At 40.2% G+C, this 12,966-nt stretch overlaps 2 protein-coding genes across 12 annotated transcripts in view; one reads left to right on the forward strand and one right to left on the reverse strand.

The window, feature by feature from the left end:
- Positions 1 to 2,022: 2,022 nt before the first annotated feature.
- On the reverse strand, positions 2,023 to 5,729 carry RPL35A (ribosomal protein L35a). 3 transcript variants are annotated; one of them, XM_036904943.2, is made up of 5 exons: positions 5,481 to 5,685; positions 4,905 to 4,949; positions 4,549 to 4,701; positions 3,355 to 3,499; positions 2,023 to 2,327 (listed from the first exon to the last, which is right to left on the reverse strand). In XM_036904943.2, the coding sequence occupies exons 2-5, from the start codon at positions 4,913 to 4,915 to the stop codon at positions 2,322 to 2,324; spliced, it is 315 nt and encodes a 104-aa protein (XP_036760838.1). In that variant the 5' UTR covers positions 4,916 to 4,949; positions 5,481 to 5,685; the 3' UTR covers positions 2,023 to 2,321. The 3 variants fall into 3 exon arrangements, with proteins under 3 accessions (XP_036760838.1, XP_036760828.1, XP_036760820.1); XM_036904933.2 differs by lacking the exon at positions 2,023 to 2,327 and adding an exon at positions 2,454 to 2,513 and having other exon boundaries at positions 5,674 to 5,729; XM_036904925.2 differs by lacking the exon at positions 2,023 to 2,327 and adding an exon at positions 2,454 to 2,513 and having other exon boundaries at positions 5,481 to 5,690.
- Positions 5,730 to 5,793: 64 nt separating this feature from the next.
- The window catches only part of IQCG (IQ motif containing G), a 42,194-nt gene continuing 35,021 nt past the window's right edge, over positions 5,794 to 12,966 (forward strand). For 5 of the 9 annotated variants that reach the window (XM_036904875.2, XM_036904909.2, XM_036904914.2 and 2 more), the window contains exon 1: positions 5,942 to 6,082. The gene's annotated coding sequence lies outside the window, so the exon portion shown is untranslated. The other 4 variants (XM_036904884.2, XM_036904902.2, XM_057503648.1 and 1 more) reach the window with 3 other exon arrangements.

Below are 12,966 nucleotides of genomic sequence, written 5' to 3' on the forward strand. Positions count from 1 at the left end.
TGTAACAACACATTTTCTATGTATTACATGTTTTAAAATTAAGCTGTTTTTTCAAACTGTTGCAAATTTCCAAACTTTCCCAAAGTACTTACTGAAAAAAATCTGCATGTTTAATGGGCCAGGGCAGTTCAAACCCGTGTTGCTCAAAGATCAACTATAATTTACATGCAAAGCTGGCCACTTCATTTACTGAGGTCATCCTAAGGGTTTTCAGCCTTCTTTTCCCTGCTTTGCTCAAATACCTACCACTTATTAATCCATATTGCTCTCCTAACATTATCCCACTCAGAAAACCACAGACCCACTCAATTCCTACAAAGGTGACAGGTTGACATCTTTTTCTCTCCATATGCCTAAGCCAACCCTGAATATCCATCTGCCATCCCAGGCACTTTCACAAGTGAACATTCTAGTTTCCTCAAATTTAGCAACTTCCCTCCCCACAACAAAACCATGTCCCAGGTTGCGAACTTTGTAAATGCACTATTCCCACCCAGCAATCAAAGCTAAGAACATGTTACCTTTGCAGTCCTCTCCACAATAAACTGTTCTTAAAATTCTACTCGTTTTATGGAGTCAGCTCCATTTTGGTGCTCAAACATCTGTTAAGACTGCAAAACCTACCTGGTTTTCCCTTCTTCAGTTTACGCTGGGTTGCCACTAAGACCTTTCTAAAATATGGACCTTATTACCCTGGTCAATCAAGTTCTCAATACAGGTACATTATTAAGTCTAAATCCTTAGTACAATCCACAAGCCTTTATTTAATCTGGCATTTGTTTTCTAGACTTACTTCCCCATTACTCCCCCCAGCAGGTTTGTCACACTACATAATACAGTTCCTCACTACAGAATTGCTCCTCAAATGCCTTCTCGTGAAATGTCCTTTTCCCTAAATACCTCCCCAAGCATTTCTTCATCCCTGACCACTGCCAAGTTACTGATACATCTACTTAACCGGCATGGCAAAGTTGGTACTTTTAATTTATGTTGGTTTTTTGAAGCGGAACTGAATCTCATTTTAGATCGGAGATTGGGACTTCCTGCCCTTGACCCTAGATTTTCTAAGTTCAATTTTCTTACAGTTCTAATAAAAAAATTCCAACCTTTGGTGGCTCAGTAGAGCGCATAACTGACCAATGGCCCCAAGCTGCTTCTCACCATCCATCTTTTGCTTCAAAGCTATACTTCCCAAGGGCAGCTGCTAGGCAAGGAACACTGGCAATACAAACACAGCCCATTTTTCTTAAACATGGGACTCCTCTGACAGCAGCTTTGGCTTGAGGACTACCACTGCCAAGCAAACCTTAGAACTGCTGTACCAAATGCTTTCCCACATCCTCTCCTTCAAAGGTCATCCTCATGGCCCCCCTGCCCAGAACCCCATTTTAAGCATGCTGATTTTCTTAGCATCTGCTAGAGAACCCAAATACAATAAAAAACTGAGCAGTGTTTGATAAACACCCACTTCCCTACTGGTATTTTCAGTGGAATGTCAAGATATTTAATAAGGACTAGCTGCTACTGCATCAAAAATCTATAATCATCATAGAGCAAACCAATTTCTTAATTAAAACTTTCAACAGGTCTTAAATATTCTGCAACCCTTAGTTTCCTTTCTACTACACTGAAATACCTCAATCCTGCACTTTACTACATTAAAAAATGGAGTAAAGGAGAGCTACACTGTCCAGGCAACCCCACCCTTCACAGTATTACTTTTTCTAAGGCACGTGTCATTTTGATATTGTCAATTCATACATCATTCCCATCAAGTATTATATACTGGAATGCTTTGTCCAGTCACAAGTCCCAAGGATCTCTCACCCCTGCCTATCTGAATGAGCTGCCAAATACCATCATTATACCCTCCATTTGAAATTTTCCCAACTACCACTTTTAAGTCACAAGTTTCCCAACCAATCTGTTGACAAGTGCCTACTATTCAAAGATTCTTTAAGGTCATCAATATAATCTAAGTTTCTCCTACTGACTCTCCATCTAATGAGGGAGGAAGTTACATTTAATAAACCATAGTACCAAGTTTATTAAGTTGAAATAAATTTATGGGGAAGAGTTATAGATCCATCTTGATTTGGAAATCTGTGTCATGGTGTTGATCTTGTACTGGCTAAAATTTCTGGCTTCTCTCCTTCCTGGAATATGCTGTCTCCATTTCTTCAAAAGCTTTTCAGAGACCAGGTTCAAGGGCTCCATCACTTCCAATATACTCTTTCCACTGTCCCCAACCAAAGCTTGTCTCTCCCACCAGGTAAGGCTTTGTGTTAATATACTCACATACTATCCTCATTAAAAGTTGTCTAAATCTCTGTAAATTGCCATTACATTTAACTCTGGATTCTTTGCACTCCAAAAATACCTGATAGCCAAAACCATTTCAGCACACAGCAACTGAATTTAGGGAAAAAATATTTTAAGCCATTAAAAAAAAATACAACAAAATCCACTTTATTTACTTCTCATTAAGTTTAAATCCTTGAAGGGTACAGCATCTGGGGGGAAAAATACAATGTTATTAGTTGCATGTTATATACAAACTTACAAATATTACTAAGTGCCACAATATGGATAAATCTCCCATTGTCATCTCTGAAAACCATCATGACTACTTATATATTCACCTGGAAACTGAAGGAGGGAACTAAGTTTTTATAGCCTTCAGTTTCCAGGTGAATATCCTTTAAGAACCATCACTGGGACCAATGCAAGTCCATCTAATTTTGCCTCTTTTAATTACAGAGTAAAAACTTACTCTGATGAGTAATCTCAACTGCTCAACAGGGCTCAAAAGCACCTCTGTTCAAAAATACACTCAAGAATATGGCCATGTACATTAAAATGGATCCCAACTCAAGAACACAGGAGGTGTTTTAGAAAAACCACAGGCTCTTGCGACAAAGACATCAGCACTGGTTTTCTTCTATAAGGCTAATAACACCTATTCTAAAAAGACTGTTATGATGAAGAGATGAGAAATCACTAAGAGTAATGCCAGGAAAAGGTGTGTTGAATTTTTGTTTTCTAGCAATTACTTCAGAGACTCATAAATTACCAGTGCCAGATAATTTTTCATTTAAATGCTATTTCCCCTACCCCAAGCAGCTAGAACAAAAGCTGAAATACAGGCACAATCCATCTGAGCACTTTGCCTTCACTTTCCTCCTAATGACACAAATCTGATGTTCCAGAATACATTTACACAGTAGTCACTAATTCTGGAGCATAACCTACTGGTAATGTTTTATAATTACAGAAGTCCTTACAGGTCAAAGCCCAACTCCTTGAGCTTAGTCTGACCCAACCGGGTATCATGTTGCTAATAACTGTACTTACCACACGGATTCTGTGTCCAATGGCCTTAGCAGGAAGGTTGCTTCGGAACTTGGCACGAACCATGCCACTGTTTCCATGAGCACGAGTTACCTTTCCCCAGATTACTCTGGTTTTATTTGGTTTGCCGCCAGGAGTCACTGTGTTGCTGATTTTAAAAGGAGATAAAGAGGCATGAGAACCCAGGCAACTAGTAGTGACACAAATTCAAGATGACCTTTAGATGAGCAGCTCTCAACCATAGTTAACCACTCAGTCACCTGTAAAACTTAAGTATGGAGCATCATTTCATTCAAGAAGTATCTGAGTACCTACACTGTATGCCACTTTTGTAAGGGTGATTTTTTGTAGTTTTGTAAAATACAGCACTTTCCAATACATTTAGGAGGACAACCTAACTAAAACATATAAAATGCGTCAGATAGTAATAGCTGCAATACTGGGAAGAGAGAGAAAAAAAGCAAGAACTGTGAGGATGTGTTGGTAAGGAGAGGGAAGTGTTTTTGCAATTTTAGTATCAGGGAATGCCTCACTGAGAAGGTAATGATGTAACTATGACTGGAAAACAAGGGAACAAACAGAACGTGTTAAAAACCCTAGAAGGATGTGTCCCTGGCTCGTGGAAAGGCAGAAGATACCTTAGCTGGGTTAAGAGTAGAAATAGGGAGCTCTGGTTGCATAGGGTCTTAGAGGCTCCTTAATGACTCTGGCTTTTACTAAATAAGATGAGTAACAGTTTGGAGTTGGGGCAATGTGCAAATCATTTGACTTATAATATTAAAGGGTCACTCTGGCTACAGAAAGAAGTAGGGCAAAGATGAAAGTCATGTCCCCAGAGTTTTTAACTCGTCTGGAATGGGTTTTAAAACCCAGGATTAAGAACAAATGCTCTAAAGACATACCACCTTTAAGCATGAATGTAAAATACAATTTCAAGATACCAAAGAAATGAATTAAGGTACATGAAAAGAACTTTAAGAGGAGTATAAGTTGGCTCTTTCCCTGAAACAATTAGCAGTTAAATCCAACACTACCCACAAAGCGACGTCCCTCCATAACCTCTCATCAAGTTACCTAAAGACCCAAAGTAGAAGCACAACAATACCACTTTATGAACATCTTTTGTTTATTCTTTCAATAGGTAAAAGAGACAAATCAAGTAGAAATTCAAAAAGCATGACAGTAGTATAAACTTACTTCTTTGCTTTGTACACATAAGCACATCTCTTGCCTAGATAGAATTCAGTTTCATCTCGAGCATAAACACCTTCAATTTTAAGAAGAGCTGTGTGCTCCCTCTGGTTCCGGAGACCCCGCTTATAGCCAGCAAAAATGGCCTTGGACCACAGCCTAAGACACACAAAATACTATTAACCATAAGCCGTTGAAAGATTTTACTTCAATAAACCACTAGTACGACTTGACTTGTAATCACCCCTACCCAAATATTATCTACAGCAAATTAATGTTTTCCCACCAGTCTTAAGCTCACATTAAAGTTCATGTCTAATAAACAAGAAAACTACAAGTACAGAACAATTTAAAATGCGTACCTTCCAGACATATTTGTAGGTTTTTAAGTTCTGTTCCCAGCACTCCTTAAAACAAAAGAACCAGTTTAGTATTCAGCAAAGCACATTTCCCACCCAGTCAGTTCCCTCTCGTTTCTTAAACCTGTCAGGTAAATCCCTTTTTGATCGGCATTTCATATTAAGAAAATGGGGAAACGTAACTTATGCCATAATGTCTACATGAAGCGCAGTCTAGCAAGACGTCTCCACCTCAGAGAATGTCTGACAGCTAAACAAACTACAAAACGAAGACAAAAACGAAAGTGGCAAGACTCTACACTAGCAGTAATTCGTAGAAACGCCAAAAGGAAGCCCTAAAAAATTTAATGCCACAACCTGGAGGGAAAAAAATTCAAGAAATCAGAGAAGCACGTAGAAAACAAGGCTTTCAGGCACTAATGGGAGAAAAGCTGGGGAAAGAGAGACTGTCGACAAGCAAAGCCAGGTCTGGAAAGGAGCAGCCAGCCAGCCTAAGAAGCCACTGCCTCAAAAGGGGAACGGCGGGAGAACAACGTTCGAGTATCTAACTGCTAGGGTCCAGGTAGCAATCCCGATTACCGGAGCGCCTCTTCTCCAGGGAACCGGCAGCATCAGTCCCACATCTCTTCCATCCTGTCCTCTCTGATGCCGGAATCTATACAAATCACTGGCAGGCAGAGCCTCCGAGCCGCACCAGTGCCTGGCCGAGGTATATGGCTGAGCCCACTCCTATTATTTGCCCCCAAAATTCAGCACCCGGAGCTCCCCTCACCTCCAGAGGCTCCAAGATGGCGAAAAGAGAAAGGCGAGGCCCCGCCGCATGGCCTCCTGGGATAAGCGCCTCTCCGCCCCGCCCCCAGATAAGGCGTCTTCTGCGATCGCCCAAAGAAGCCTCAGAAATTGTTCTCTGACAGAAACGAACCACATTCAAGACCACTCTTAAAATTCTTTCCCTAAATCCTTTCATCTCTGTAAGATGCAACACGTAATTTAATTTGGAATAGAGGAAGGCAAACTGGTAGCCAGCGAAAGGAGAAGGTAAGGTCCTCCGAAGCTGAGCGTTGCCATAGAAGCACCCAGCTTGGCTCCCGCGCGCTGTGGCGGTGTAGTCAGAAGAGCGAAGCCGGACACGCGGACGTCCTCCAGCCTCGAGTGCACGGGATTTGTTCGCCGACGTTGGGGTATCTTTCCCTCTTACCACCCCTTAGTGGGGGTCTTACTCCGATCCTAGCTTGGAGAGAAAGGCCAGCAGCTAGCTCTCCTTTCTCTTCACTTTTTTTCTTACTTCTTTCCTCCCTTTTCTCCTTTATCTAAAGTGACTTCGGTTCTTACCTCCGTCCTTCGTTTTGCCCCCGGGGCTGAGGAATACCGCCGTGAAAAGGCTTTATTGACTTTTAAGAAGTCCTGCAGCTGCCAAACTCTCGGGGCGCCCAGCACCGTGCCCACACATAATAGGTCTTCACTGAACACTTGTAGAGTTAGAATGAGAGAGATTAGTGGACGCCAGAGAGGTACATATCCTAATTACTGCACATTTATTTGGATTGCCTTGTGGATTCATTCGTTTTTTTCAACATATAGTTTATTGAAAGACTCCATGTTCCAAGCTTTATTCTTGGCTCGGAGGACAGTAAACAAAACAACGGAAGTTTCTGCCATTACAGAGCTTAACTTCTAGAAGCGGGAGCAAGACAATAAACAATAATAATACACAGCACATTAGAAGTGGTGTGAGAAAAAATTTCTCTATGGAGAAGAGTTAAGCAGGGAAGCCACTGTAAAGGAAGATTTTCCTCTGAGATGGGAAGTCATTTGAGCACTCCGTACAAGGGAGTGGATTCGACGTGACTTCTATTTTAACAGGGTCACTATGTAAAGACTGAAGAGAAGCAAGGGCGCCAGCAGGGACATCGATTAGATAGATGGACAGCAATTGTAAGGATCTTGATGAGAGATTATGGCATGTAGCAGGGGTGATGAGTACTGGAATTCTGAATATGTTTTAGATGTAATGCTGACAGGATCTGCTGATAGAAGAGGAAAAAGAAAAGAGTAAAGGTTGACTCCTAAGCTTTATGAAATAAATGTATATAAATCATATTCAAAATCAGATCCTTTCTTAAGTACATCAAGATAGAGTTTAGGTACCTTATAGCCTACTCTCCCACCCAATTTTCTCTGTCCCAGAAATGTACTAGAAATTATACTATTAAATGTACCGTAAGTCCTAATATAAGTAGTCTTGGAAGGAATAACGCAGTAAGTGTGTATCATTCCTGTGTTCATTCATTATGCAAATACGTATTGAGCCCAGTGCCTGAAAATTAGGATACAATAGTGAGCATCACTGTGGTTCCTGCGCTCACAGTGAAACTGACATAACATTACAAATTGTGAAGAGAGATCTGCAGGCAAGTAAGAGAAATCCTGATCCAGCCTGATGAGTCAGGGAAAGTGTCATATGCAGAAGCGTCATTTAAGGCATATTTCAAACTGCAAGTGATGGCCCATTAGTAGATCATGATTATATTATAATACCTTTTAAAGCAAAATATGATAGAATCAAAAATATCAGTGTATCACCCATGTTAAGGGTAAATTGTTCTATGAAACTTTTGTTTCAGTTATTTGCATGTATGCATATTTATATATATACTATATAAAAAATGTGTGTGTGTGTCATTGCAGAGCATTGTATCAGTGAGTGTTGCCCTGGAGGGAAATATTTAACAGAATTGAAGGGAATTTAATAAAGGGCCTGCTTACAAAGGTGTAGGCAGGAGTGAAACTACAAGGGATGATGCAGTCTCAAGGGGAAAAAGTAGTTACCTGAGCTCCCAAAAGAGAGCAGTAAAGACAGGATTGCCTGACAGGAGCCATGGCCTTTGGTGGAGAAACATAGCCAACCAATGGTCAACTGGCAGGGAGGGAGCCAGAGGAATAAGTACCTGACCTCACTCTCTACACTTTGGATCTATTTCTGGAATCTCCTGTTGATACATTCCATATAGGTTAGTTTCTCAAGGCACAGAAAATGGTGAAGATTGATTCTAGAGAGTAAAATGGCAAAAACCTAGCAAAATGCCACTCTTTTAAGTTGGTGTCTGGTGGATCAGTGGGACTTACCAAGGTGAAGAGGGAAAGGGAGGAGTGATTCAATATAAGGAATAGCATAAGCAAAGACCCTGAGGTGGAAGGGACCATAACTCCAGAGAAGTGAAAGAAGTCCACTGAGGCTAGACCCATGAGTGCAAGAAGGGGCAGTGCCAGATGGATCTGAGAGGAACTGGCAGGGGTGGGGAAGCCAGATCATGCAGGCTTTAGGAGCCAAGTTAAGAATTTTAGCTGTTGGAGGATATTATGCTCAGTGAAATAAGCCAGGCAGAGAGACAAATACCGTATGATTTCACTTATTTGTGGAATATAACAAAGCAAAACAGAAGGAACAAAACAGCATTAGACATGGACAATGAGCAATGACTAGTGGTTACCAAGGTAGAGGAATGGGGAAGTGGGACTGTTGAACCACAGTGATGTACCTTAGACTAAAAAAAAAGAATTTTAGCTGTTGTCTTAAGGCTGTGGGAAACCATTGAAGGGTTCTAAGGAGAGACAAGATCAGATTATCAAATATAAAAATCAGTCTTTCATTTAAAACAGGACACTTCCATCCCAGAGGCAGTTAGAGTAGCTCAAATCCAGTCTGGTGTTGAGGGCTCTGGAAATAGAAGGTGAAATCCATAGGACTTGGTGGTGGTTTGGATTGGGGAAATGCTGATGTTGAGATGGAGGAGGAAGCAGGAATGACTCCTATGTTTCTACAATTGAAGAAAGAGAAGCCAGACAGCATGAAAGCACTGGATACTGCATAAACATAGCCCTGTCTTATCTTACGGGAAGCACATTTACTTAGGCTGCAAGCCTAAAAAATGAGAAGCAACCACACAACAAAAGAACCAAGTCTTGGTTTTTGAAGATGGCAGTGTGAGTAGAGCAGCGGAAATCTCCTCCCAAAAACACATATATCTATGAAAATATAACAAAGACAACTCTTCCTAGAATAAAGACCAGAGGACACAGGACAACATCCAGACTACATCCATACCAGCGAGAACCCAGCGCCTTGTGAAGGGGGAGAGGAAGGCAACAAACCAACAAGAAGGGAAGTTCTTCCAGCTGTCACTCGTCCCAGCTCTGCAAACTATTCCTATCACCATGAAAAGACAAAATTACAGGCAAACCAAGATCACAGAGACACCAGAGAAGGAGACAGACCTAACCAGTCTTCCTGACAAAGAATTCAAAATAAAAATCATAAACATGCTGACAGAGATGCAGACAAATATGCAAGAGTAATAGGATGAAGTCTGGAGGGAGATCACAGATGCCAGGAAGGAGATTAGAGAAATGAAACAACTCTGGAAGGATTTATAAGCAGAATGGATAAGATGCAAGAGGCCATTGATGGAATAGAAACCAGACAACAGGAAAGCATAGAAGCTGACATAGAGAGAGATAAAAGGATATCCAGGAATGAAACAATATTATGAGAACTGTGTGACCAATCCAAAAGGAACAATATCCGTATTATAGGGGTACCAGAAGAAGAAGAGATAGGAAAAGGGATGGAACGTATCTTGGAAGAAATAATTGCTGAAAACTTCCCCAAACTGGGGGAGGAAATAATCGAACAGACCACGGAAATACACAGAACCCCCCAACAGAAAGGATCCAAGGAGGACAACACCAAGACACATAATAATTAAAATGGCAAAGATCAAGGACAAGGAAAGAGTTTTAAAGGCAGCTAGAGAGAAAAAGGTCACATATAAAGGAAAACCCATCAGGCTAACATCAGACTTCTCGACAGAAACCCTACAGGACAGAAGAGAATGGCATGATATATTAAATGCAATGAAACAGAAGGGCCTTGAACCAAGGATACTGTATCCAGCACGACTATCATTTAAATATGATGGTGGGATTAAACAATTCCCAGACAAGCAAAAGCTGAGGGAATTTGCTTCCCACAAACCACCTCTACAGGGCATCTTACAGGAACTGCTGTAGATGGGAGCACTCCTAAAAAGAGCACAGAACAAAACACCCAACATATGAAGAATGGCGGAGGAGGAATAAGAAGGGAGAGAAGAAAAGAATCTCCAGACAGTGTAAATAACAGCTCAATAAGCGAGCTAAGTTAGGCAGTAAGATACTAAAGAGGCTAACCTTGAACCTTTGGTAACCACGAATTTAAAGCCTGCAATGGCAATAAGTACATATCTTTCAATAGTCACCCTAAATGTAAATGGACTTAATGCACCAATCAAAAGACACAGAGTAATAGAATGGATAAAAAAGCAAGACCCATCTATAGCTGCTTACAAGAAACTCACCTCAAACTCAAAGACATACACAGACTAAAAGTCAAGGGATGGAAAAACATATTTCAAGCAAACAACAGCGAGAAGAAAGCAGGGGTTGCAGGACTAATATCAGACAAAATAGACTTCAAAACAAAGAAAGTAACAAGAGATAAAGAAGGACACTACATAATGATAAAGGGCTCAGTCCAACAAGAGGATATAACCATTCTAAATATATATGCACCCAACCCAGGAGCACCAGCATATGTGAAACAAATACTAACAGAACTAAAGGGGGATATAGACTGCAATGCATTCATTTTAGGAGACTTCAACACACCACTCACCCCAAAGGATAGATCCACTGGGCAGAAAATAAGTAAGGACACGGAAGCACTGAACAACACAGTAGAGCAGATGGACCTAATAGACATCTATAGAACTCTACATCCAAAAGCAACAGGATATACATTCTTCTCAAGTGCACATGGAACATTCTCCAGAATAGACCACATACTAGCCCACAAAAAGAGCCTCAGCAAAATCCAAAATATTGAAATTCTACCAACCAATTTTTCAGACCACAAAGGTATAAAACTAGAAATAAATTCTACAAGGAAAACAAAAAGGCTCACAAACACATGGAGGCTTAACAACATGCTCCTAAATAATCAATGGATCAACGAACAAATTAAAATAGAGATCAAGGAATATATAGAAACAAATGACAACAACAACACAAAGCCCCAACTTCTGTGGGATGCAGTGAAAGCAGTCTTAAGAGGAAAGTATATAGCGATCCAGGCACACTTGAAGAAGGAAGAACAATCCCAAATGAATAGACTAACATCACAATTATCGAAATTGAAAAAAGAAGAACAAATGAGGCCTAAAGTCAGCAGAATGAGGAACATAATAAAGATCAGAGAAGAAATAAACAAAATTGAGAAGAATAAAACAATAGCAAAAATCAATGAAACCAAGAGCTGGTTCTTTGAGAAAATAAACAAAATAGATAAGCCTCTAGCCAAACTTATTAAGAGAAAAAGAGAATCAACACAAATCAACAGGATCAGAAATGAGAACAGAAAAATCACGACAGACTCCACAGAAATACAAAGAATTATTAAAAACTACTATGAAAACCTATATGCCAACAAGCTAGAAGAAATGGACAACTTCCTAGAAAAATACAACCTTCCAAGACTGACAAAGGAAGAAACACAAAAGTTAAACAAACCAATTACGAGCAAAGAAATTGAAACGGTAATCAAAAAACTACCCAACAACAAAACCCCTGGGCTGGACGGATTTACCTCGGAATTTTATCAGACACACAGAGAAGACATAATACCCATTCTCCTTAAAGTTTTCCAAAAAATAAAAGAGGAGGGAATACTCCCAAACTCACTCTATGAAGCCAACATCACCCTAATACCAAAACCAGGCAAAGACCCCACCAAAAAAGAAAATTACAGACCAATATCCCTGATGAATGTAGATGCAAAAATACTTAATAAAATATTAGCAAACCGAATACAAAAGTATATCAAAAGGATCATACACCACGACCAAGTGGGATTCATCCCAGGGATGCACGGATGGTACAACATTCGGAAATCCATCAACATCATCCACCACATCAACAAAAACAAAGACAAAAACCACATGATCATCTCCATAGATGCTGAAAAAGCATTTGACAAAATTCAACATCCATTCATGATAAAAACTCTCAACGAAATGGGAATAGAGGGCAAGTACCTCAACATAATAAAGGCCATCTATGATAAACCCACAGCCAACATTATACTGAACAGCAAGAAGCTGAAAGCTTTTCCTCTGAGATCGGGAACTAGACAGGGATGCCCACTCTCCCCACTGTTATTTAACATAGTACTGGAGGTCCTAGCCACGGCAATCAGACAAAACAAAAACATACAAGGAATCCAGATCGGTAAAGAAGAAGTTAAACTGTCACTATTTGCAGATGACATGATACTGTACATAAAAAACCCTAAAGACTCCACCCCAAAACTACTAGAACTGATATCGGAATACAGCAAAGTGGCAGGATACAAAATCAACACACAGAAATCTATGGCTTTCCTATATACTAACAATGAACCAACAGAAAGAGAAATCAGGGAAACAACTCCATTCACAATTGCATCAAAAAAAATAAAATACCTAGGAATAAACCTAACCAAGGAAGTGAAAGACTTATACTCTGAAAACTACAAGTCACTCTTAAGAGAATTTAAAGGGGACACTAACAGATGGAAACTCATCCCATGCTCGTGGCTAGGAAGAATTAATATAGTCAAAATGGCCATCCTGCCCAAAGCAATATACAGATTTGATGCAATCCCTAGGAAACTACCAGCAACATTCTTCAATGAACTGGAACAAATAATTCAAAAATTCATATGGAAACACCAAAGACCACGAATAGCCAAAGCAATCCTGAGAAAGAAGAATAAAATAGGGGGGATCTCACTCCCCAACTTCAAGCTCTACTACAAAGCCATAGTAATCAAGACAATTTGGTACTGGCACAAGAACAGAGCCACAGACCAATGGAACAGACTAGAGACTCCAGACATTAACCCAGACATATATGGTCAATCAATATTTGATAAAGGAGCCATGGACATACAATGGCGAAATGACAGTCTCTTCAACAGATGGTGCTGGCA

The sequence above is a fragment of the Manis pentadactyla genome, chromosome 1 (genome assembly GCF_030020395.1).
Source record: "Manis pentadactyla isolate mManPen7 chromosome 1, mManPen7.hap1, whole genome shotgun sequence".
Classification (NCBI taxonomy): Eukaryota; Metazoa; Chordata; class Mammalia; order Pholidota; family Manidae; genus Manis; species Manis pentadactyla.